Genomic DNA, 27,340 nt, shown 5'->3' with positions numbered 1-27,340 from the left:
TCTGTATTTATATTGGCTTGAAATGTGCCTCCTTGCATCCCAGCTCGCTTCTAAAAACAGGATTCTTCTGTAATTCAGATAAACCAAGAAGACTTCGATTTGGCTAGCAAACCAGTCCTGTCACTAGTTCACATCTCTGTGGTTTTTCTTTTATCTTTACTGTAATAATTGTACTAGTCATGGAGTACCACAAGCACAGTAAGCTTCGTTCTCGTCTGTAAAACACCATAAAATATTGTACACTGTGTTGTTAGGGAGACATTTTAAAATCATGTTTTGACTTGTAAATTTAGACTTGCTACTGATTAAAAAAACCTAGAGTCATGATTGTGGGGTGGGATTGTTCATTGTGGGACAGAGATGTGTTGAAAATTTCTCCCATGCTCTTTCAATCATTTTCTATCTCTTTGATAGAAAAAAGCCTCAATTTTTGGCAGAAAAAAACCATGCATTAGCAGTAAATTTTGCTAGAATTCAGTGAGGTGGGGTTCTTTTGCTTACCTTCATTATGAAGTGGCCAATGGGTATGCAAAAGTATATTTCATTGTACAATAACTGCCCTTGTTTTGGCTTCCCATGGTTTAATTATATAAATGTATATAATTAATATAAATTTAATTTAATTAAAGATATAAATCCCGAGGAAGCCCTTGCTCTTCCCACTGTCCCTGCCTCAGGAGGGAAATCCTTTGAGGGAAGTGCCAAAAAGCTGCCACAGACAGATCGCTGGTGCTCCCCTTGCCTCTTGGTGCTCCATAAGGGAAGAACCAAAGAACTGCTGCTGCACCCCCACTCCTCCCTCTCCCTTTCCCCCTCCCTGGAGGAGCAAGTGTTGGGTTTCAGCCTGTTAAAAAACCAGAGCGGATAAACAGACCCTTCATCCAGCTCCCCTTTCCACAAGATATCTTCACATTCATGCCGGCCACTCAAGTGGTGGCTTAAGTGAGTGAGCTTGGATGATTTTGCTGGTCCCATTATCAGCAACTGATCAATTACCAACAAAACAGGGTACAGAAAATTTGCACCCAGAAGGATAATAGGAGGGAGGCCAAACTAGTTTCCCATGGTTCCTGAGCCTAAGAGGGACCATTATGAAATCCCCTCTCTATGGACCATGGCTCTACTTTAACATGCCTTTGACTGAAAAGTGGGTTATAAGAGTCTTAATTTTATAAAGAAGTATGACTTCCAAGCTTCAGTTTGGCAATTTGGTTAGTAGCCAGGGGTCTCAGCAAAACCAGAACATGTCAACAAAATATGGTTACCCAACCTGGCCAGGACAAATGCAGTGCATTGTTTTACATATAGGTGAACCTTGTATCACAAAAGCTTCTATTTTTAAATCTCAGGGATCTTAATCTGTTTCGGTTTTGACAACTTTTCAGATTCGGCATGGTGCAGGTATTGGACTGAGAGAAGTACTTAAAGCACATGGGAAAAGTGGAGGTAAAATAGGAGACAGCACTGTAGAAGAGGTGAGAACAGTTGATAAAGCATAGTCTGCACTGATACATTTAGTTGTAATGCTGATTGTTTGGTTGCTCTTTGTGAGTGTGTGCGTGTGTGTGTTGTTTTTTGAAAATGTGTAGACAGATTTCTAAGGGAATTAGTATATTGGGGAATTCCATCCCAGTGTAGATTTTGAATTTTGTATCTTTAGCTATTATATACTGTATGTTAAAATGATGATTGTTTTGCAATCTTGTAAGTACTTGTTCACACTTGCCAATTAAATGCTAATACCGCTAACCTATTACCAAATCTGACATCAAGGACTATTCTTTGAACACTAAAATTGTTTTTTCTTTGAAAACATGCTGCTATTTCTTGTTAATTCTAAGAGTTTTGCAACATGGTAGCGATAGTCAGATAAAATGACATGACATTGGTTTCAACGTGTAACAGAATTAACTGGTGGAATACACTATTTGGGTTTTGGAATGTTTGTGTGTTACATTTTTAAAGTTCTCCTTTGTAAATGTGAATTTAAAAAACACAATTCTGATAGAAATAGCAATAAACGTCTAGACTTAAACCTCAGAATTTTTCTTTCACTGAGTGCTGAAGCACTCAAAAATACCACCACCCACCACAGCAGCCTTTGAATTCTAAAGTCTAAATTAATCATTTCCTGCAGGTATAAGACAGTCCCAAATCTGTGGCTGCTTCTCAGTATTCTTTTAGGGTCATAGTATGTGTGTGTCTTTGTCTCAGTAACTTAATAGCATTTTTAAAAATGTTCATTTAGTTCCACCAGTAAGAGGAAGTAACACTTCTTTTTATGCTTTGCATCATAGGTAAACACTTCAGCCAATTTAAAATTTATTATTTATCAAACAGATGTTTCAACAGCACCAGGACTGGCTGGAAGACTTGGCTATCAGACTTCTTTGTGTATTTGCACTAGATCGATTTGGTGATTTTGTTTCAGATGAGGTAAGTATCAATGATGTAAGCCTATGTGTAATGGGGTTGCTTTTTGTTTGTATTTCTACTATTTTGCTTATTGTTGTTTCTTTTAAATATTAGGTTGTGGCACCAGTGCGAGAGACTTGTGCTCAGACATTGGGAGTAGTTCTCAAATACATGAATGAGGATGGAGTTCATAAAACTGTGGCTATCTTGCTAAAATTACTTGCACAAGAGCAGTGGGAAGTGAGGCATGGTGGTCTGCTAGGGATAAAGTATGCTTTGGCAATTCGTCAGGTAATGGCTTTAAGTTTCATCAAGGTGTCACAGGCAGGGTACAGATCACTCCTTTGGGGCGGCCTGCAGCCACTCCATTGAAGCACGGATTGGGGCCAGGGCAGCCACAGTGGTAGCCCAAAGGCCCCAATCCAGCACTTTTTGGGACCAGGTACTAGCGGCAAAATGTGACCTCTCTGGTCCCGAAAAGGGGTGTCCTTGGGGCTTCATGCCCCAGGACACCCCGGGAGCCACCTGGGAGCGGCAGCCAGGAGAGAAAGGGGCCATTTGGCCCCTTTGCCCTGGCTTTGTTCCCACAACCGTTTGGTAGCTGTGAGAATGAGACGTTCCCCCAGAAGGAGCTCCGTTTTGGAGCTCCTTCCAGCGCTGTGCCTAGGCCGCTGTAAGCGGCCTAGGATAGTGCTCTGTTTGCAGGTGGTGTGCGTGTGATGTAATCATGGCGGCCCCCGTGTGGATGGAAGGCCGCCATGATTGTGCTCTCGTTACGTGCTAGGGATAGGTCTCATGTGGGTGGAGGGCCCCGACGCAACCCTAGCACGTGACAAGGACATCACATAAGGCCCATCTGGAAAGGGCCACAGATTATTTCATGAATTTTCCAAAACGGTAGAATCCTCTTAAATTGGCAGCAGGGGAAGAAGGACATCCCTGAGCCAGCCAGAGGGAGGGCCTGCTGTATTTGCAAATCAAAGGGAATCACCATACATACAGACACTCACTCATGCACACAGCCAAGAACTAACAGTATAAAAGGTGATATCAGATAGTGACTGAAGGGATTTCAGAGAGTAATACTGCACCAATTCCAGAGCAGAGCTCGAGTGGAGAGGTGACATTGTGAAGTGAAATGACTCAGCAGTTGTCTGGATGCTGGGGCTAGCAGTGCTGGATAGTCGAATCTGCCTGAACTCAAGCAAGACAAAACATATCCTGGGGCAGATTTTGGGATTAGAATGGTGTTTCCAGGAGAGAAGAATGAGAAAGGGGCTTGTGAGGGACTGGACAATCAATGTAAATGTCTCTGGACAAATGTCTCTAGGAATCACTGGCAGAGGGAAGTATTCTTGTATTTTTGTTAACTTGTAAACACCAGGTTAGCTGCTAATAGAGTCATAGGCTGTAATCACTCAGAAAGTTGACTGTATCTTTTGCCATTAAGTCTAACAATTCTTGCTTTTGCAGGACTTAATTAGTACTTTACTGCCTAAAGTCTTGCCTGCAATAACAGAAGGTCTTCAAGATCTAGATGATGATGTCAGAGCAGTTGCTGCAGCATCTTTAGTACCAGTAGTGGAAAGCCTTGTCCACCTTCAGCCAGAGAAAGTAAGTAAAGTAAACTGACACCTATATGTTTATGTCTGTGTTGGAAACGAAACTACAAGTATCAAGTGCTCATATTCTGTGAAAGTAACTTGGTCTTATGCCTGTATTCGTATTTTAGGTGCCCTTTATTCTTAATATACTGTGGGATGCACTTCTAGATCTTGATGACCTCACAGCTTCCACAAACAGCATAATGACCCTTCTCTCATCCCTTTTGATGTACTCTCAGGTCCAAAAATGCAGGTAATTCAGATAGTTGTATTCTTATCATTTTCTTTTCCTACCAGCTCAGTTTTTTTATTTGTTTGTTTTACCCTCCATGTCATACATTTTTACAGTTAATTTCAGGCACAGATAGTCTGGAGGTGTAGTTAAAAGAAAGGATTAAAGATGCTACAAAGAGAGTAAGATTCATTTAGGGAAAGAATTGTCAGTTTTACACATATACCTTAGTGCCTCCTCATGGGATTTCGGCTGAAGTTTTAATAGTAACAACAAAAAAATGAATTTGGGATGGTGCAATAAATAGGAAGGAATGAAAAAGTAGATTATAAGATGGTTTTCATACTTGTATGCCTAGGCTTAGTAGCCCCAAATTATTCCTACTCGCCAACAAGAATGTGGTAATATGCTCCTGCATACATGCAAGATGTCTCTTTGTTACCACCCACCAAGTGGCAACCTGCCCACATTTTTATCAGCCTTCTCCCCTCTTTCTGCTGTGGAAGGGAAGAATAAGAGAGACAAGTGAAATAAATGATACCTCACCCCTGTCTCATGAGCTGGAGGGACTGAGCAGGCTTTGCCACCTGTCAGCTAATTTATATCTGTTTAGAGGTCTTTCTTGTCATCATCTGGTCACCTAGACTCCCAATGCATAGCACACCATATAGTCTAAACAGGCGAAGTTAGCATCAGCACTCCATTTAAACACTCTTAAATCCAAGAATCTCCAGATTTAACATGGGAGATCTTCAGTTGATAAGGTAAATAATTATCTTGCCCTCCAATCAGGGTTGAGGTCTTACTGACTCTTTCTCAGTAGCCATTCACTTGCAACCTCACTGTTTCTTGGGTGGTTGCCATTAGATTGCATCAGTCTTCATGCAGGTGACTTTCACAATGCATCAGATTTTAGTAATCTTTTCATATGAGGGTAACACATTTTTTCGATCTTCTCATATTCTAGTCATTTGCTTACTTTTGCGACTATTTTGTTTTTAGATTGGTTTCATGCATGTAACTAGCCTATAAGTCTACACTCTTAATAATAGAAACTTAGTACTGTATATCGTGCTTTATTGTCTGTCCACCCACCCTCAGTTGTCTGCAACCGACCTACTTATCTCTACAGAAGGCGGAAAGGAGGAAGAGACAAGCAGGCAGCTGCAAACAATTGCGGATAGGTGTTATGCACCCTTCCTCCTCCCCTGCAGCCTGGTTGTCCCCTTGGGTTGAGGAGAGGGTCAAGGGGCAAACTCCAGCCCTTCCTCCTCTTACCCAGCCTGGCTGTCCGCTCAGGAGGCACTGTATTTCAGATTCTGTATCCTTAGACAGTCATTCATAACAGTTCGTATTTTTGGCTTTTCAGTTTGATGTAAAATACAAAGTGTTTTTCCCCTACCCCAGTATCAGGAAAGAATTTTTTCATGTGCAGGAAAATTAAAAGACCAACAGTATGACTAAGGTGAAGGAGACCTTAGCTGAAATCTTGGAGAGCTGTTGGACTAGATATGTCAAAAGTCTTAACCTATGTACTATGATTTCTTAATGTCTAAACTTTATAATATATTGAATGCATTTTTCTTGTTAATAAAACATTTAAGATAGTATTTTTACTTTAAAGCATGAATATTAATCAAAGATGGAATTTAATTTTTTCTTGATCCTTTATTTTCTGTCCATTGTTCTTCAGTATTCAGCAGTCACTTACAGATCTAGTACCACGTGTATGGCCGTTCCTACATCATACAATATCTTCTGTTCGAAAAGCAGCATTAGAAACTCTGTTTACCCTCTTGTCTACTCAAGATCAGGTAAGAGCAATGTAACAGCTAACTTTAAGAGAATACAAAAAAATTTTTTTTGCAAATACTTAATATTTAATTATGCTGAAGTCTTATATGTCATTTTATTTCTTTGCTACTTTCCCTTAAAAAGGGCAAAGCATTTTACAATATAAGTTAAATTCTACAACACAGGAACATCTCATACCACAATTAGAACAGCCAGGTGATGTTCAGTATGCAAAATAAAAATTAGAGAAGAGGAATATATGGGGGAGGAGAATGAGTGCATACATGCAAACACACGGAGATGAGGGGGGGGAGAGAGAGAGAGAGATCATTTGGGGGAGTAAATAGGAAGTGGGAAAACAGCAAGGGAAAAGGGGATTGGACAAAAAAGGCAGAGCATGTGTACATCCCCTCCCCCAATTCCTGCCAGCACCATTGTCTGAAGAAATTTATGTAAAGTTCTCAATTTGGTTTATGAAAATAATGAACTTTTATGTTTTCCTTCCCTTTTATTAGGATTCTGCAGCCTGGCTTACTCCCATTTTGCAAGATATGTTAAGACATATCTTTCAGTTCTGTATTTTAGAAAGCAATCAAGAAATTCTGGAACTAATACATAAGGTATGTATTATGTTAGAACTTCGATTCCCTTGGCCTCTTTATACATTTGAATGTTTGTCCTTGAATATGATTGTCTCATTTTCCTTTTTGTAGGTGTGGCTTGAACTGTTGAGCAAGGCTACCTTACAATACGTGGTAGCAGCTGCATGTCCGTGGATGGGAGCTTGGCTCTGCTTAATGATGCAGCCTTCTCATTTGCCTATTGATTTGAATATGTTGCTAGAAGTGAAAGCTAGACTGAAGGTCAGAAAATGAACAGCACATTTGAGAAAATACTGTTTTTAACTGTGCTATGCTAACTAGAATGGAATACTTGTAATGCCACACTAAACCAAATTATCTTTTTAACTTCTTGAGTAAGCAGACTGTATCATAGCTTTCATGTTTTTCTTAACTCTGCAGTATCTCTAGGGTATACACTGCTGTACACATACTGTATACATGAAGTATGAGGTATTGTTATACCTTATCTCCAAAACCCTGAACACTTATCTAAGGGCACTGCCTCTGCTTTTCTGATATAGCCCAGCATGTGTAAAGTATCTTTTTTCAGTGATAGGGTTAAAATGTACAACAGAGATGGTCTTTCCTTCTCCCTCAAACACATTTGCTCCCAGTTTTTCTCCAAACTCTTTTGATGATGGTGGTGGTGATCATTTTATTTGAAATCCCCTCCAAATTGGGATGCAAAATGACTTACAATTCAAAAGAACAATATAATTAAAAACATGCAAAAAGTGATAATTAAATAAAAATAAACTATTCACATTATTAAAACAATTCAGACCTCACGTTAAAAGAACACAATGCAATTTAAAAAGGTTAAAGGCTATTAAAAACAGTTTGTATTAAAACCGTACGATACTCCCATGCCCATTCTTTTAAAACTTTCTGTATTAAAATAATAAAAAAAACTTTCTGTTTTAAAAGCTTCTCAGAATAAAAAAGTTTTAGCTTGCTGATGGAAGGACAACAAGGAGGAAGGCATTCTGCATTCCCTAGGAAGGGAGCAGAAGAAAGGGAGTAAACCCTTGCAAATGCCATTCGGAATTTAAAAAAAACATGTTGTCTATCCAAAATGTAGTCTTGTTCCCTGTATAGCTGTTTTAGCTACTACAGTACAACCCCTTTTCTCAAGTATTCTTGCTTTCCAAGATCAGATTTTCTCATCTGTTGGCAGATGGGTTTCTAAAACATACTTGTGGAACTGTGCTATTTTAAAAGGCCATTGAATGATTTGAATATCTTTTGTTGATTGTGTTATGATTTTTTCTTATTTCAGCAGTTTGACATAGCCAAATCTGATACTGAAGGCTTTCCTCATTTCCTCTAAAATTGAATTAAAATGCACTAATCAATGGGAACTGAAATTGCTACTCAAATTTAGCTCTCAGATATCATATCACTGCACCTCTCAGGGTGGGGTGGAGGGGGTGCTATGGCTATTAAGGCTTAGGTTTCAGACAGAAGGAAAATGAAAGTTTTATCCAAGGTATGAATTTAAACAAATGTTAAAAAAGTAATGAAACATTAACAAGTTTAAAAGACCTCAAGAGAAGTGGGTCCATGGCATACAGGGTTATTTAGAAAGAAGGAATTTCATCTTTTCTGCACAGAAAACATTTGCCAGATGTCTCAGGTGGATGAGAAAATGCCTTTGTGTGTTTATATATCACAAATCAGGGAGAAAATTATACATTGTAGATACGGATATAAGTACCATGTACCCGGGTTTTACACAGGCGCGCCATACACAGGTTTCAGCATATGCTGAAAGCCACGCCAGAAGAGCCCATCGCACGCCCTGGAGGAACTAATGGGGCATGCACCCATGGCACGAATGCGCTGTTGTGTGCCACGGGCGCAAGCCCCCATTACTTCCTATGGGGCTCCAGCATATGCTGATTTCCCCTTATGCGGAGGGATCTGGAACGGATCCCCGCATAAAGGGAGGGCCCACCATAGTCTAGATCTGTGGTGGCAAACCTATGGTACGAAGCAAGGCACAGGAGGATGGGGAAAGAGGAGGAACAGGCATGCACCTTTTCCTCCTCTCCTCCCACCCTCCTGGGACTTTAACTGTCTCCAGCAAAGTCCTGCCCCTGAAATCTCTGTTTCTGGGGAAGTCCGCCCCCCCCCCCCCCAGCACTGGGTGACACCAGTATGGGAATGCCATTGATTAGGCCACTTTGTTTCTAAAAAGTTCACCACTTGTCTAGGCTGTTTATGTCAAAATCTTATGTGCCTTTTAAGTATTGCTTGCACTTGATAGAGTTTCCTCATTGTTTGAATACTTTAAATAAGAAAGAGGTTGAAATGGATGAATAATTGTGTGTGTGAAAGGGAGAGAGTGAGTGACTTTCAAAGTTTCAAGTAGAATCCATGTGTAATAGAAATATGCGTTCTAATGTTTGTAGCTCAGTTTTAATGACAAAAATATTATATTTCGAATCAAATGAGATACTTTCCTAAAGAGCATCTTGTATCTTTTTCACAGGAAAAAACAGGTGGCAAGGTGCGGCAAGGGCAAACCCAGACTAAAGAAGTGGTACAAGAATACATTGCTGGTGCAGAAAGCATTGCTGAAGATCCAGCAACCAGGGATTATGTTGTTATGAGAGCCAGAATGATGGCAGCAAAGTCAGTTTATTATTGAAAATCTTAAAACAAACTGTTAAAGCAGTAAGAGTTTAAAGACAAGATGCTTATAGCATAGATCAAGTTAAAATTGTAAAGAACACCATGTTACTTGAAATATAATTCAATATAAAATTGATTGTTGTTCCAGATTGCTTGGAGCACTGTGCTGTTGTATTTGTGATCAGAGTGTGAATAACATCTCTCAAGAAATAAGGCCAGCTGAATCACTAGCTCAGCTATTACTGTTCCACTTGAATTCCAAGTCAGCTCTGCAGAGGTTTAGTGTCGCATTAGTAATCTGTGAGTGGGCTGCCTTGCAGAAGGTAAGGACACTTGCTATTATAAAAATGACATGGTTTTCAAATGTAAATCATTTCTGCCCCTGTCCAGTATACTGAAGTTATAATCTTCCAGCAGATTACACTTTTCTTTATGGTCCAGATAGATGAAATGCAGGATTACTAATTTTCAAGATGAAAATGTGTAATTGACAGAATTTTCATGCCTTAAAGCATGCAAGCAGGAACTAAAAATGCTTTCATGCATGCAGAAAGTGGGGTTGTCTTTTTAAAAATAGGAGAATATTTTATTCCTGTGCAGTATCAAGCTCTGCTTTCAGAAATTCAATGAGAATTGATAGAGTGGGTGACTGTATAAGAGCCTGAAATCTTTTTGGGGACTCATAATTATTTTCATCAGTTCTTTAGAAACTTGTATTTTTCCCATTGTGTTCCATATAACAACTTGGAATCATACCTTTTGATTTATTAATATAGTATGTTAGTATAGTGAATTTAATAACATTGAAACTAGTGATCACACTTACCTGAGAGTAAGCCTTATTGATCCTAGTGGGCACACATAGGCTAGCGCATTATTGAATGCACTAAACATCAGTTGTATCAATTGGATATATCTCTCTGCTTGTAATAATATTACCGTACTTTAAAAAAATCTGGTGATGATTTAGACTCAGTATGCAAAAGTAGCTCACTTGGTAGCAATATGATGATTGAAATCTATATTCATTTTTAGGAAAATAAAGTGGTGGCTCTTGCTGTCAAGTCACGCTTACTTGGTGTCCTTTCTGAACATCTTTATTATGATGAAATTGCTGTCCCCTTCACCCGAATGCAGAATGAATGTAAACAACTCATCTCCTCATTTACTGAGGCAAATATTGACATTTCCAGCAGAGTAAACTGCAGTGTGTTTACAATAGATCAAGCAAATGAACTGGTGAGTGAATTGATGAAAAAGCTAGCTGCTCATCTCTAAGTGAGCAGTGTGAAAAGTTACCCAAACAGTTGTGGTGGCCAAATGGATGAAAGCAACCTGCTGAAGGTGGTTTTTAAGATAATCCTGTTCATCCATACATATGAATATGGTCCTAATTTGTATCACAAATCAGAATCATAGAAAGTAGTGGCTTATCTACCGGACTTCATATAAAAGGTTATGACGATGGCTCCACTCCTGACTATGATTGTTAACTATTGATGAATTGTTATTTTAGAGAACTAAAAGGAATATTGGTTAATTGAGAATTAGTGTTTTATTGAACGTATTTTGTATTATTGTATCATTTTTACTGATGTAATCCCGCCTCAATCCTTGGGAGAGGCAGGAAATATAAATAAACTTTATTATTATTATTATTATTATTATTATGGGGACCTTTGCAGGGAGATCCCTTTCCATTTTTTAAAAAATGTTTTTGTGGCCTTTTATTTTTACTTTTCACTCTTTGGCTTGAAACAAAGTCTGTCAGGGACCATAAAAAATGAAGCTGAAAAGGACAGCAAAACATAGTTTCATGTTTCTGTGGCTTTTTTAAAAAACTTTATTGTATTAACAAGTAGATACATACAACATCTAACAGTCTTTCCATTGTTGTCCGCATATTGTTATTTCCAGCCTCATCTTTGTAAACACATATACACACCCACACCAACCCGAACTGAGAGACTAACATCATAAAATAGAGTCCATTACTTCCTCAGTATAACACTCATTTTGCTTGTTACTGCATTGTAATTGTCACCTTATATTATCACTATTTTTATTTTTCGGTAACTTCAGTATCCATTACTCATTGGTAGATTACATCTCCCCATTCTTATCCTTGTTAAATAAGTTTCATGCTTTCGAATTTATACTCCAACTATTTCCAATCTCTTCCCATTGTTTACCACAAAAAAACTTTACAGCCTCCCATTCTTTCTCTATCCTTCTCTCATCTTTTCCGTGAATAATTGCTGTCAGTCGGTCCATTTCCATCATATCATACAATTTCACTAGCCAATCGTCAACTGAAGGTACCTCATTTGATTTCCATTTTGGAGGGAATTTAGCACTGCAGCTTTGATTCCTTGATTTATGTTGGACTGCAACTTCCATCATCATAGTCAGCACGATTAGTGGTCATGGATGATATGTTGCAGTCTAAAACATGTGAGGATACAAGCTTGCAGTCCACTTGAGGCAACCCATTTAAGAGTGAGGGTGAACATTTCTTCCTTACTTCATCAGTGGCATTGCCAGACAGATCTTAATTTTGCATGTGAGGTTGTGCTTCCACTTCAACAACTGAGATAAGCAAAATGTAACTGGGGTAGTTCTTCTGTAATGAACTTTTTAATGCAATTAAAACATAGTCATACTAGACATTAAAGGTGTCATTTGTGTAAGAGAATGTATTAGTCGTTTTTGTCACAGCCACTTTCACATAGGAAAAAGCCCACTTGTAAATGAGCACATTGCATGCAGATTTATTAGCCTTATCTTTTTGTGAACAAAACAGTAGCAGCATTGTCTTCACCAAATCATAAGAACAGAATAAGTCAATGAATTACTATTGCTTTAATATAGCTAGGCACTATTACTGTTGAAGAAAAAAAAAGCAAGGGGGAATATTGCAGTTGTTCTTCCTCTCTTTGGGCTAGTAGGCTATTCTGGTCCTTCCTACAAGCCTCTCCAATGCATCTTGTCTGTTCTAACTGCTGATGAAAGGAGTCTTCTCCCTCTGAAACTGCAAAAGAATCAGTAGAATTTGAAACATTTGTATAGTCTTATTAAAAGGACAAAATGTAGAACACCCCATAGTCAGTCTTTACGAGCAGTGGTCATGAGCATAGCTACAATTGGATGAAACAGCAGCTGGGATCCAATTGTTTGCTTCTAGTGCATTCTGCTGTTGCTTCTAATGAAGTTGGGTGGGAACTTGTGGAGCAGACTCTTGATGTCACTGAGGGTTATAGCAAGAAGAAGAACACTCAATTCTGATGGCAGAAATACACACACATCCAGCAATACTCAGTTGACTCTTGGTCCATGCATGTACAGGGGTACCCCGGGTTACGAATTTAATTCGTTCCGCCGCCGCTTTCGTAACCCGAAAGGCTTTCGCAAGCCGAAAACCCATAGGCGCTAATGGGGAAAAGCCGCGATTTGGTGCGAAAAAGCGCCGAAAAGCACCAAAATTTCTTTCGTAACCCGAAATAACCTTCGTAACCCGGAACAGTTTTTTTCAATTGATTTTTTTCGTAACCCGGAAATTTCGTAAGGCGGCGCATTCGTATCCCGGGGTACCACTGTACCTTGGTAACAGATAGGTGTGCAGATGGAGCTTTTAAAAAATGTGTCTTTTTGTTTGTGGATGTTTCTGTTGCAAAGAGAACGTTCTGTAACTGTGTGTTTGGACTATAACATGACTTTACCAAATACACATTTTACATTAGCCATAGGTTATCTTTATTTACCAGCTAATCTCCTTTACCAGTACTGTATATAAAACTGTTTATACTAACTGGTTTATTAAGACTGCTGTTTCATCAGATGATGGTATTAAAAGGAGATGTCCATTCCAGCTTTATCTTCATAAACATTTGTTTTCAAATGTGCAGGCAAAGAACATGGGGGCGGAGTATCTCTGACTGTATAAACATAGTAGGTGTACAGGAGTATAGCTTGAAATGGTTACTTTACCAGTTGCATTTTAAAGCATGATGGTCATTGGCTTGGGGACAAATGTCTTTTTAAATGTTCCATCCAGTATTCTGTATGATGGACAAAACAAAGCAATTTTTAGTCACAAGGGCACTGTAGGGAAACTAATATTCTAATAAGGAATTTTCATTTTATGCTAATGAAACCTGGGGTCACAGAAAGCATGTATGTTTATAAATAAGAATGTGGATATATCAAGATGCTTCAGAACAATTTTGCTCAGGGTACTGTGAGTTTATTCCCATTTGCCATTGTTCATTTCCCATCTTTGTCCTTTTTGTTTAGAAGCACTGGAATAGATATGCCCAGTGCTTTTTCTGTTAGGTTTTTAGTGTAATCTTCTTTTGAACTTGGATATGCACTCTGCTACTTCTAGAGATACAGTAGTTAAGCCACTGCGCATGTAACAATCAAAACAAAATAATGGATAGATACCAGTTTCTACAACTATGTGTTTGACTGTTTTCAAATGCCTCAGAGTCCTTTCTTTCACAGGTAGTAATTGAATTTTTTTTTTTGCTTTTGACTAATTTTTGTTTTCTTAGGTGACTACTATCTATAGTGAAGTCACATCCTCTCTTAATCTGAATCCTAAAGTTCTACAGCAGCTAGAAAGCAAGCGACAACAAGTCCAAATGACTGTTACTGAAACAAATCAGGAATGGCAAACGTTACACTTGAGAGTACATACTTTTACTGCTTGTGCTGTTGTCAATCTGGAACAGCTTCCAGAAAAATTAAATCCAGTCATAAAACCACTGATGGAGGCAGTAAAGAAAGAAGAAAATACACTAGTACAAAATTATGCTGCTTTGTGCATAGCAAAGTTGCTTCAGCAGTGTACAACACGGTCTCCTTGTCCCAATTCAAAGATCATAAAAAATCTTTGTAATTCACTCTGTGTGGATCCCCATCTTACTCCCTTAGCATCATGTCCTGCACAACCCCTGACCAGCAATGAAAATGTAAAAGGTGAGTTAACAAGCTATCTGTCTTCAGAATCAGAATAAAAGGAAGTGTCAGCCTTTGGTTCCAGTACAACCTTAAAACAAGATTAGATGATGAACCTAATTCTAATTCTCATTTACAGTATATACTATGAGAGAAGCAACTTGATCCCAAAACTTTTTGATAAACGGTCACATTTTTTTCCTAGTTAACTGTGGAATTTATATTTTCACCTGATAATCCTTCATGAATATTTTCTTGGGCATCTGAAGAATCTAGATTCTAAGAACAAAATAATACTGCAGTGTTTTAAATCTGAGTACTGTCCATTGGTTGATGACAGTTGTGGTATTTTCAAAAAGGTGATACTTTTTAATGAGAAACGTTTTAAATGAACAATGGTTTCATTGTGCTGCACTTTCAGAGCTTTGTGTTTCTCATATATTTTCTGGATATATTTTCTGGTGTTGTGTTTCTAGGAACCTAACAATAAGAGTAGGTTTGGGGCTTCAGGCTATCTCCCTCTACTCTTACAGAGAAGGCTGGAGAAGAAATGTCTATTCCCAAATTGAATTAATTTAGATTCTTGAAGATGAAAATGTCTGTGAAATGCCATGGGAGATCTTGTATCTAATAACCATGTTTCATTCATTCACTGCTATCCATGGTGACAGTAACAGTAGAGGGATTGTGTGAATAACAGTATCATTACCAAGACTGAATCCAGGAAAGTGTGTGGAAATTACTTCCAAAGTCATCCCTATTCATTAATTTCTCACTAACTATTATTTATAACTGTTTTTGATGGTCTTTACAATTGTGCCATTTTATTAAAAGGCTTTAGCCAAATCCATTTGATAGTCCCTACTAGAGTAGAACCCCTGAATTACTTGCTGAATGCTGCTTCCCACAAGGTACAGTGAATCCAGGGCAGCAACTGGATTTAGGCCTTCATGTTTCAAAGTGAAGAGAGCCAGTGTGGTGTAGTGTTTTGAGCATTGGGCTACAACTCTGGAGACCAGAGTTTGAATCCCTGCTTAGCTGTGGAAACCCACTGGGTGCCTTTGGGCAAGTCACACTCTCTCAGACTCAGAGGAAGGCCATGACAAATCTTTGAAGAACTCTTGCCAAGAAAACCCCATGATATGGTCACCTTGAGGCCACCATAAATCAGAAACAACTTGAAGGCACACAGCACCACAATTCAGAGTGATTGGCAGTGCTCCTTTCTGTATTTGATCTTCTAGGTGTATTTGTGAATTGACATCTCAAATCTTTTTCTCCTTTCAAATTCTTATAAGAAAATCTCCTTTAATTATTTTCCTTGCTGGTTCTAGCAGCACAATCACTTAATTGTAAAAATGTTTTCATGAGCGGCTGTGAAAATGTTTTTCATCATCTACATTTCTTTTTAGGATCGAATTCTGAAAGAGATGGCATGCATCATACAGTCACCAAGCATAGGGGTATAATCACACTGTATAGGCATCAGAAAGCTGCATTTGCCATCACAAGCCGACGAGGTCCTACACCCAAAGCCCCAAAAGCTCAAATAGGTGATTATCCAGCAAGCAGTAGTGGAAACGTGACCACAGAACTTGATGAAGTAGGTACAAACCTTAATTTACAGTTTTCCTTATTTTATTACATGTCTTACATTTGATCTATAGGATTTTTATGGTGTTTTTTAATGACTGAGATCATCATTTATTTTCCTTACCTATAGCTACCTCCCTTCCTCCCTTCTCTTTTTCTTACAAAGGAGAATTTTCTCTACAGGCTAAACTTGACTTCCCTTCTAGTTAATTTTTTGATATCTCATTATTGAAGGGGGAAACTTTGCACAAAAATATTGTCCATGTTTTTGTTGCTTCCTGCTACTTACATAATCTATTTTAAGAGTATTTGTTAAGCATCGGAGATGTGTGTACATTGAATAGTAGTGCTGGCAACAGATCAGGTTTAGCTAATCTGCAGAATTAGATGATACTGGCAAAATTGTCTAGTTCTGTAGATTAGAAGAAAAAAATAATGCGAACAAATAGTTTTAGCCAGCTGTCTCAAACCTATTTATATCATGTTTGCCTTTTTCAGTTATGATAGTTTGGTACAAGCAAAAGAAAAGTTTTATGGATTTTCTTGGTGGATACTATCTGACTGTTGGCAATTTTTGTTGCTAAACAGTGCTGCTTAATTTAGCTGGTTTTACTTTAAATTAAGGTGTGTGTGTGTGTGTGTGTTAAGTTTTTTGCTTGTTAGGAATTGTTCTCTTCTCTTATCAAGATGAGAGTCCAGCAAAGCTCCCTTACTTAGGAGGAGAGAGAAATAAATTAGTTCATTTGTTTCATATCTGTTTAATTGATTCTCCTGTCAAGTTCCCACAAACTGTCTTTGGGCCCAAGGTGTTTCTTAAGGGTTAAGGAGATAAGATGGTTTAGAGATAAAAAGTGTCTGCAGTATCTCCCAGCTTAGTTTACAGAGGTGCATGCTGCTTTCCTAGTTGATGTACAGTCAGATGGTAACTGTGTGCCTGACTGAAGGAAGTGATGAGAGATGTTTCTGATGAATGTTAGTCTGCTTAAAGGTTGCTATCACTACTGCCATCACCCAAGACCATACACGAAAAGCTGAGTCAGAATTCCCTCTTTTGTTGTTTCTGTGCCTAATATAAATTGGTCATTCTGTGCCCTCAGGGAGATCATTGAAAGTCTCTAGAGCTGCATTTGGCAGTACCGCTTCCCCCTTACTCACGCATATATAAGCTATGTGTTCCTATCGAAACCCATTTTCTTTTTGTCTTGCATCACGTAAAATTATTAGAAAGTACAGCATTTTGTTAGTTTTCTTTCTCTGGGGGCTTATAGCCCTGAAGATTTTCTTCAAGAAGAGTTTACATTGTGGGGCAAAGATTCCGTAATCTGATGATCACTCATATTGTCTGCTCTGCCTGGATGAGGAATATGTGGTTGACTTGTGCCTGTATTGCCAGACCTTTACAGGTCAAGCCACCCATAACAGAGCTTTTCTTCTTAAAACTCTTCAGTGGAAAGAGTCCTCCAGACTGCAGGCTCTTGCAGCCTAGAGTAAGCCTTTTCATACAGCATTTCTTAGCAGTCTGCTTGCACCCATATCTTCAACCATGGAATACCAGCAGGAACATTCAGTAAGACAGACTCCTTCAGGCTTTTCAGAGGACAAATCAGTGTCCTCACCCCTGATATCACCAGAAAGGCTCCTTTCCAGGACTAAAAGAGCTAAAGACATTCTGCTTATTCCTGGCAGATCTCTAGAGGAACAGCTGTAGAAAAAAATGTCCTTCCTTTTTTAGTGCCAGCAGAGACAAAGAAGAAGGCTAAGGATCATCCAACCATTCCTCATCCCTCAAGACTTGGCTACATCAGGACCTTCTAAGAACCTCATCCATTCTGATCTCATATCCTCACCTCTCCTTTGTCTCATCATTGCTCCTCTAGCCGATTTGTGGAGAGAATCACTTGGGAGATCCGACAAGGTTCAATTGTTGGTTCCTACTTATACAGGAAGATTCTAGAAAAATCTGTGTCCCCTAGTCCAGTTCTTAGCCACTGGAAGGCACTGAGTTTTACACCAAGAGTGTAATGTCATGAGATGCAGTAATACGTTGAACCAGATGGGGAACCTCATTTTTGTGCTGCTCCTAATGCTATGTGGTCCTGAAATCTACCTTTTAAAATATGATTAACAAAGTCCCTTGTCAAACAGAGGAAAAATGCTGGAAAATTTTGCTGTACATGGTGTCTGCATCAAGAATAATAATAGTACAAAAGTGGAAGTTGAAAGAAACTCCTTTTATAAAACCAATCGAAATTGTGAGGGGGGCGGTCATCCAGCATGGCTAACGTCTTTCCATGAGCAGAGCATAACCCTAACAACAGTTGAAGCAATTCAGTCATCTATAGCGACAGATCCTACTAATCTAAGGCCAGAGAAGCCCTAATGCAAGGGGCAAAACGTCTAGCTGACCAAAAGATCACGGAATTCTGCATTCTGGTAAAAGATCTAAGACAATCTGCAGGTGACACAGAACTTTGCATTTCTTGGCAAGATTGCTTTGGTAAAGATGTTTCTAACCCCACGATTGTTGTTTTTATTCCACTTTATACCTGTTAGTCCAGCCCCACATATATTTAAGGTTTGGCAAAAAACAATGACCAATTTTATATTCCAAGATAATAAAAAAAAATTCCCAGATTTCCCAAAATTGCCCAATTCACCAACCCTAAAGAAGGTAGATTAGCAATTCTTGAACTCAGGACATATTTTCATACTTTTCAATTGAACCAATTCTCTCGATTTGTCATAGAATCACATTCCACTAAATGGTCTCATATGGAACTAGAGGGTAATTTAACTGATCTTAATGTTCTCTATTCTACTAAGGCTCAAACGAAGTTGAGAGATATACATAATCCTTTCCTCAGAAATTCCATTCTCATAGGAACAACAAGCACACTTAATTGTCCTTGGTCCCTCACCTATCTGGCCTTTTTTAGTGCACCCCAGCTTTTATTAGATAGATCAGCCTACTTCAGAAATTGGGGGGGGAAATGTGGAATACAGTATATAGAATAATGGACTTATTTGATGTGGGAAAGCTGAGATCTCCTGTTTGTTCAGTGCCTTGAGACAAGCCAATCCCACTTGGCTTCAAATGTTCCAAGTCCTTTCCTTTGCACACCACATCCTGCTAAAAGGTTATAGTTCTAGAACCCCAACTTTTTATGAATCTATCTGTATAGATAAGGGACAATCCAAGGGAAGAGTGGCCACTAGATACAAAAACGTAATACAGTCCACTTAAGGTAAAAATCATTCTGCCAGAATAACCTGACAGATTTAAATATGGATATATTAGAGGAAACCTGGGCAAGCATGTGGTCCTCCATATATAAATCAAGATCAGCATCTGCAATGGAGAGTGTTTTAAAAGCAGCATGCAAATGGTATTCAACCCCTGTGATATTGAAAAACATACTTTGAAAAACAAAGATATTGAAAAACATTTCACTATATGTTGGAGAGGCTCAAAGTTTTTACACACATATGTGGCTCGAATGTCCTAGTATCAATGCTTTTTGAAATGCAATACTGATGCAGATATCTGACACTACAAAACCACCAGTGAAATTTGTCTGGACTTATTATTGTTATCAATCTTCAGCAAAGCCAGTAGTCAACTAATACACCGGAGATTCATCATATTCTTCAGCGAGAACTGAAATTGTGAGATGCTGGAAGACGGGGAATTTGTTGCTTGAAAACCGGTGGGAAAAGGTCTGGGACAGATGGTTGTCAGATATTCTTTTCTATTCCTTCAAGAACAGATCTGGACAGAAAAAAATTAATTGAGGATTGGTCTGTTTTTATTGAGTATGTCAATAACAATATATCTCATTTTACTACACTTTTTCACCAAGCTGGTTTTTGGAAGGACATCTTGGACAGTGACTGTAGCAAAATGACCTATGATTTACACGTCTGGATTTTTTTACAACTTCGAAAGAATGTATTATTTTGTGCAAATTCTTTTTGCTCATTCCTATGGTCTGTTATTTCTATTGTTTATAAGTTTGTTATTTGATAAACTTAATTTTAAATAAAACCTAATCAAAATGATTGAGCTGGATAAATTAACGTTTTGATTAATTTGGCAAGATGCTAAGCAGGTAGAAAAAGAGTAGTTACCTGTCAACGAATTCTGTAAATGTAGGTGGAAAAAACAGTAGGCATAAGAAATTCAAGATAGTTGTCTTAGATCAGTAAAAGTGGTATTATTTGTTAAGAAAAATAAGTTTTTGAGATATCTTTGAAATAAAATGAAGCAGTAGGAAGTAAATAAGCAATGAAAGTAAAAGAAGGGATATGAAATCAGACAAACTTAGGAAATGTTTATTATTTATTATTTATTTATGGTATTTATACCTTGCCCTTCAGCCCTAAAGGCTATCAGAGCAGCTTACAATTATTATTTTTAATTAGACGGTTCCCTGCCCTCAGGCTTACAATCTAAAAGACACGACACAAAAGGAGAAGGAAATGGTGGTGGGAAAGGGGATGAGGTCCAGTGGTTCTTCTCTCCCTCTGAGGCCTGGACCAAGGCAGATGGACTGGAGGGAGGGCTCTTCTTCTTCTGGCTAGCCCTGGTGTTCACTTCCTCACAGGCCAAAGGATGACAGTTATCATGGAGGGAGGGCTCTCTATCTTCAGGTATAAGTTTAAGATAGTATTTTAGTATTATGTTAAGAAGTAAATACATAACTTTATGGAACTTGGTATATTTTGAATAAAAATAAAGAATAAAAAATGCTGTGGTGCTGGTTTTGAAGTTTTCAAGGGTCTGTATATAGTTTTATTTCTATTGTTTTAATGCATTTTAGTATTTTAATTGTTTTAAATGATACTGCAAGATGGTTATGTGATTTATTTTATGTTGTACTTTTTTATGCTGTTCTTCCATGTTGTATTTTGTATTGCATTTTAACACTTTATACACAAATGGCTTTGGTCTAAGCATTAATAAATGATGATGATATCTTTTTTAAATGCTTTTTAGAAATTATTTTATTTTAATGAGTGATGTGTTTTAATACTGTACTAATTTAAGTTCTCACTTTTAGTTCTCACTTTTGTATGTTTTTAATTGGATTGTTCTTTTAATTTGTAAACCACTTTGTGTTCCAATTTTGGGGAAAAGCAGAATGTACATAAATAAATAATGACAACAACAGCCGCCGCCACTTCCCACCCCGTCTCTTGATCATTATTATTATTATTATTATTATTATTATTATTATTTTAGCCTGCCTCTCTCATTCTTAGCTGAGGAATATTCTGCTTGACCTCTGATACAGCCAATCCCGATTTATTCCAACTCTAGCAGAGCCTTCCGCATCTGAATAGCAACACAATGTCATTTCTGTTCCACATAAGCCTCATAAAGGACCTGATAGGGACACCTCTGCAGAGTGATCATCAGAATAAGAATCAGGTTGTTCCTCACTAGAGGATCCTGTTTTCCCATGAGATAACCTGGGCATCTTTACAGAGCAGGTCTCTATAACCATTAAGACCCTAGATTTTCAAACAAGAAATACAAGCCACCTCTTGAGGATCCAATCTTTAATAGGATCAAGCTTCAAAATACTCCTCCAACAGTTATACCTATGTTTCCAGGGCTTTGGAATGCTGGAAACTCCTGGCAGACTCTGGCCTCAGTTCTTTCCACTTTGATGAGCATCGAAAATCTATACGAGGGGGTGCTGAAAAGTTCTCTGACCAAGAGCCATGAAATTTACATGCTATTCTCCATATTGACCCCGAAGTTCAACATGCTTAGTACATTTTTTCTCATGTTCCTTCAACCTTTCCAAACAGTTTCCTGATGTCTGGTCACTGAAATACTGCTCTGCTGCTGCTCTTACTATTTAATCATTTGAAAATTTCATTCTCTTCAAACTCTTTTTAAGGTTTGGAAATAGGAAATAGTTGGATGGTCTATAGCAGTGGTACTCACAATTTTACCCTTGGGACTTCCTTTTGCATCTACATGCAGACGTTGTATACATGCTTCACTCCAGTTAGCTCTTGGTATCCATGGGGGATCCGTTCCAGACACCCCCCTCCATAGAAACCAAAATCTGTAGATGCTCAAGTTCACTGTCCTCAATGGCAGCACGTGCATGTGGCCATGCCACCATTAGGGATAACCCCGATTGTCCTGTGGCAGCCTGTGCATGTATCTGCACTGCCATTGGGGACAACGGAACTTAATGGTGGTGCAGCCGCATACACATACCGCCATGGGACAACGGGAACTGTCCCTAATAGAGGTGTGGCCAAGTGCACATGCCACCATGGAACAATGCAGGCTTGCCGTCCACAGATGTTTGAATCTGCAGGTGGCAAATCTGCGGATAAGCAAGGGCTGACTGCACTTTGTTTATTTAGTGTGTACTTTCATTCACACATTCATGTATATTCATATTTTAACATTTTGTAAGAAATAACGTCATTAAAATTAAAATAGTTTTATTTAGGTAATTCAATTTGAGTCAACGCATGTGTCAAATTTGCACATTAAAAAGTCTGGGAAGTGGAGGAGACAGGATCAGAGCCTCCAGGTCTTATGCCCTCCAGGGATCCTGCCCCACCACTTGAAAACCACTTGTCTATACACTCGAATCCCAGATTCATCAAAACATCCATCATCTTGCCAGCCCTGTGAGCAGGTGTGTTGTCCTGCAAAAATAATACTTTCACCATTTTTCCTTCAGTGCTTCCTTTCATTGACACGGAAAGTTAGAGTAGTATTCTGCATTAACTGTTTGGCCCTTCTGGAGATAGTCATCAAAATACCTTCTGTACCCCAAAAAACTGTGGTCATGACCTTTCCAACTGACCTTTGAGTCTTTAATTTTTTCAGCTGTGGAAAATCCAAATGTCACCACTACAAGGTCTGTTATCCTCCGGATCCTAATGATGTAACCATGTTTCATCAGTGGTGATGAGTTGATTCAAAACATTATCACTAGATTGCTCAATGCTGCAAAATTAACTAGGAAGTATATCCACCTGATATCATTTTTGATCAGCATTCAAACATTTTGACACCCTCTGGGCTGACAGCTTCTACTTAACCAACTGTTCATGAATTACTCAGAATTTGGAAAGTGGGTTGGGCCAAGAACTTTTCAGCACCCCCTTTGTACCAAGTACAAGAAAACTGTGCTGTATTTTTCAAGTACCCTCATCAAAGGAGCACAATCTGGATCTTCCAAGATGGCTCATATGTCCCTGGCTGATAAGGAAAGGTGTACAATTAACACTATGGCCCATAAAACATATTCCATGACAGCTCTATCCCTGAGAATAGCCAATTATCAGGCATGTATGAGGGTTTACCAACAGTTCTTCTGGAAACAGTTTACTCACCTATTGGAACAGGCAATGATAAAAAGGCAGCTTTGTTTTTCCACTCTGAAGCACAGCAGATTAACACGCGGAAGCATGCAATGAAATTATTATTAACCTTTATTTATAAAGCGTTGTAAATTTACACAGCGCTGTACATATAATCTTTTTAATTGGACGGTTCCCTGCCCTCAAGCTTACAATCTAAAAAAATGTAATGTGAAAGTCATGGCCAATGGCGTCACTCTTTGTAGGTCCTGCCTGGCTACACTTTGCAGTCTAACCATTGAATCACAGTTGAAGACTTCAATGATAGCCCTGTTTAAGTGTTTGAAGGGGTGTCATATTGAGGATGCAGCAAGCTTGTTTTCTGCTGCTCCAGAGAACAGGACCTGAAACACTAAAGCTACAGGAAAAGAGACTCCACCTAAACTTTAGAGGAACTTCCTGACAGTGAATCATAGAATCACATAGTTGGAAGAGACCCCAAGGGCCATCCAGTACAACCCCATGAGAGCTGTTCGACAGTGGAACACACTCCCTCGGAGTGTGGTGGAGTCTTCTTCTTTGGAGGTTTTTAAACAGAGTCTGAATAGCCATCTGTCAGGGATGCTTTGAATGTGAGTTCCTGCATAGAAGGAGGTTGGACTGGGTGGCCTTGTGATCTCTTCCAATTCTATGATTCTATGATTGTACCATAGCTGGAGCACAATCAGAAAATATGGTCAACAGCTAAAATATAGTCTCCATTCCCAGCCTGCCCAACAAGTCAAGGATAAAATAATACAGTACTAGTTGAAGCCATTTCCACCTAAATGAGTCTCACATTCTCCAGCTTGTGAACATTCCACAACTCTCTATGAAGGTTCCTTTCCTTCTTGACATTCTGATGGGTAGTCAAAGCATCTCTTCTTCTCCAAGAAGCCACTGCATGACTCCAAACATCATTTTTGAATAACCTTCTCCAAGCAGCTACCAACCCTACTCCTCCATTTCACAGTGGGTTGGTGCCATTCATTCACAAATGGAATCCAAATTCTCCATATCTGTGGCATGCATAAGAAAGGGGGAAGGCTATCTCGTTTCAACATTGCTCCCAGTGGGTGGTGAATACTAACCACTTAGCCTACTCCCTTGTTGGGAAATGCTTTCCACAGTTGGGATCAAACTCATTCAACTCAGACAATCACCTCATTGGCATGTCTCAGAAAAATTCCTCTCTTGGCACTCAGCCATACATGATCACAACTGCCTGTATTCCTGTCTCATTACAGACTAGATATTTGGTCCCAATCTTATGCATTCTTTTGGTAGAGTGGTTCTGTTGTCAGTCCTGACATGGCCCACAGTCCTTAGTGAGTTTAGCTTGCTGCTCTCCCATGTGTGAGTCGCAGAGATAATGGAAAAGGAGAAGATGCCTGCCTGTAACTGTAGTTCTTTGAATAGTCATCTGTGAACTCACACAACCCACCCTTTTCATGCTATTCCTTTCTTTAGGCCTCCTGTTATACCTGAAACTGGGTTTTTTCAGGAATACACAGTTTATATGCATGGGAGTGAGGGGCAGGGTTACTGTCAAAGTGCAGCTCTAGAAGCTTCTGAAGATCTCTACACAGGTGCAGAATGTATGAGACTCGTATATATGAGTTCACAGAACCAGTTAGAAGCGAGTAACCTGAACGTAGTTCTCCTATTTGCAGCTTCTTGCTTTCTCCTTTCCTAACAAGCACCAGCTACAGGCAAGACATGTGAGATGCCATTAGAGATCTCCCCGTGGTGTTATTCAGATTGGTGCTGCACAGTTGCACATTACTAATTCTGGATTAGAGTTTTCAAAAATTTGCATGCAGTATAATTGGGAAATATACTATACAACACGTAATAAAAATACATGAAGAGATCTAAGAAGGGAGCTAAAGGAAAGGAGTGCCAATAAAATGGTAATTTTATTGTGTCCACAAAATAAACATGTAACTTAACATGTAATGAATAACAACAGATAATGCATGCTTCCTATCTGTTGTTATTCATGCCCAAATAGATTTTTAAAATGAGAATACGTCAGGGCCAGTTTTGTAAGGCTATAATATTTCTATCATTCAAGTGGTATTATTTTATATAGTCATGTTGTTGTTGTTGTTTGTTTTTATATATTTTCTATAATAAATTTATTATTTTATGTAGCATATGGCTTGTGCACTTTGTAACGGACTAAGGACTAGACACAAATAAACTAAACTGAACTGTCTGAATACATTTATAGGCTCAGAAGCCCTATGTTGTGCAAAGAAGAGGTGCAGAATTTTCTTTATCCACTATTGCTAAACATTTTGCCTCTGAAATGGCAGTGGGTTTGCCACATCTCTGGGATGCTATGGTTGGTTCTTTAAGGAACAATATTGACATAAACAACTTTGGTACGTATACCTCCTATGTATTGTACAAATTGTATGGGTATAGTAAAGATTTCATTTTCTTGATAATGGGCTATTTCTTGTAATAGATCGAAAGGTGCTATTGGAAAAAGGAGATGGTCCGGCCCAGGAGTTAGTAAATTCTCTACAGGTTTTTGAAACAACTGCAGCATCTATGGATGTCCAGCTTCACCCTTTGGTAATTTAATATAATTTCTAAAATAATTTTCATTACTGACATGGATGTTTAAAAATGGGTAGCATTGGTATTTTATAAAATACAGATTTGGGTATTTCACATTTCCTAAAGTAGGAAAAATGTTTATAACTGCAGTCTGCGGGTACAAAATATTCTGTTAGCCTTATGTTTAATTGGGCATTATTGTAATTTTTAAGTTGTCTTGAGTACTAGTACAGGGGAAAGGCAAGAAGTAAATAAATGATATATAATCATTATCATATTAATATAGTAATATTTTCAAAAAGGTATAATGAATAATCACAGTTATTATCAAAAGTTACTAGATACTTTCTAAAGCTGTTGTAAAATGTCTATTAGTCAGATGTTGAAAGTTCATTTGAAGGAACTTCTTACATGATTGCCATGCATTTAGAAGTTAGAGCCAAAAACCCATAGCTGTTGGAATGTGTAATATATTCTTGTTTTCATTTGCTTTGTATTACAGATATACTAATTTACTAATGGATATATCATATTTGTTCATTTAGATTAGAGATCTGATATCTTGTGTGTTTTAAAGTATTGCTTGAAATTTTACAGGTTGCAATGTAAGAATAGTCTCGTAAATAGAATTCAGTATGTTTACAATAACTGGTATTGTTTCCTGTTTCCAGTTGATACAGCACTTGCCTTATCTTTGTATGTGCCTTCAACACCCCAGTACAGCAGTGAGACACATGGCAGCTCGTTGTGTAGGTGTAATGAGCAAAATAGCTACCATAGAAACCATTCAGATTTTCTTGGAAAAGGTTCTTCCTTGGCTGGGAGCGATAGATGACAGTACCAAGCAAGAAGGTGCAATTGAAGCTCTTGCCTGTATCCTTTAATAATTCTCAGGGAGAATTACTCATGTGTTACCTTAACTACCAAATGTTTTCAGAATGTATGATTGAGTGAGATTATTTCATAAGTATTATGCAAGCTAAAGGTAAAGATAAATGTTAAGTGTATCTCTAGCAATATATTCAGTAGAATGTTTTGCTTCTAAGCAGTGGAGTATGTGTGATCAGTTCCTATCCAGGCTTTATACAGAAAAGTAACTTTACAGGAAATGCATGTGAATTGTTTGAGTTACAGTCTGCTGATCCCCACCTGGCCTAGAATCCATCTATTGACTTTGGACAGTCTTTTTTCTGTTACACAGAGAAATATTCCAGAAGCCTATGCCCTGTAATTTGGATATATCCATTAAGTTTGATACTGGGGATGAGGGGCTGTTCCTATATTGAGAGACATTGGGGCTTTCTATACCGGCATTTGGGACGTCCTCCGGACGTCCCATTTTAAAAAAGGGGCGTCTCTTATAGACGCCCCTGGGCCTAGTACGGACTCCGTCCGTACAAGATGGCGCCGGCCCTTCTACATGGCTGGCGCCATCTTTGCGTATCGGACGCTGAGCGTCCGTACGCGTCGCGTCGCTTGTGACGTAGCGAGTGCGCCCCTGGCGCCTCGCTACGTCGCAAACGCGACGGAAA

General features: G+C 38.6%; 1 protein-coding gene across 1 annotated transcript in view; it reads left to right on the top strand.

Annotated features, from left to right (window-relative positions):
• BTAF1 (B-TFIID TATA-box binding protein associated factor 1) overlaps nucleotides 1-27,340 on the top strand; it is an 82,029-nt gene that overhangs the window by 33,534 nt on the left and 21,155 nt on the right. Inside the window, exons 9-24 of the mRNA XM_042459247.1 lie at nucleotides 1,386-1,475; nucleotides 2,341-2,436; nucleotides 2,530-2,706; nucleotides 3,889-4,029; nucleotides 4,148-4,272; nucleotides 5,945-6,065; nucleotides 6,561-6,665; nucleotides 6,759-6,908; nucleotides 9,163-9,305; nucleotides 9,454-9,628; nucleotides 10,341-10,544; nucleotides 13,859-14,285; nucleotides 15,677-15,867; nucleotides 25,474-25,627; nucleotides 25,714-25,823; nucleotides 26,480-26,681. Coding sequence (XP_042315181.1) covers nucleotides 1,386-1,475; nucleotides 2,341-2,436; nucleotides 2,530-2,706; nucleotides 3,889-4,029; nucleotides 4,148-4,272; nucleotides 5,945-6,065; nucleotides 6,561-6,665; nucleotides 6,759-6,908; nucleotides 9,163-9,305; nucleotides 9,454-9,628; nucleotides 10,341-10,544; nucleotides 13,859-14,285; nucleotides 15,677-15,867; nucleotides 25,474-25,627; nucleotides 25,714-25,823; nucleotides 26,480-26,681 — 2,611 coding nt within the window. The remainder of the gene's footprint in view (nucleotides 1-1,385; nucleotides 1,476-2,340; nucleotides 2,437-2,529; nucleotides 2,707-3,888; nucleotides 4,030-4,147; nucleotides 4,273-5,944; nucleotides 6,066-6,560; nucleotides 6,666-6,758; nucleotides 6,909-9,162; nucleotides 9,306-9,453; nucleotides 9,629-10,340; nucleotides 10,545-13,858; nucleotides 14,286-15,676; nucleotides 15,868-25,473; nucleotides 25,628-25,713; nucleotides 25,824-26,479; nucleotides 26,682-27,340) is intronic.

Source organism: Sceloporus undulatus, chromosome 3 (assembly GCF_019175285.1).
Source record: "Sceloporus undulatus isolate JIND9_A2432 ecotype Alabama chromosome 3, SceUnd_v1.1, whole genome shotgun sequence".
Classification (NCBI taxonomy): Eukaryota; Metazoa; Chordata; class Lepidosauria; order Squamata; family Phrynosomatidae; genus Sceloporus; species Sceloporus undulatus.
Note: the sequence above shows the minus strand (reverse complement) of the source record. Positions and strands in the feature narration are given on the sequence as shown.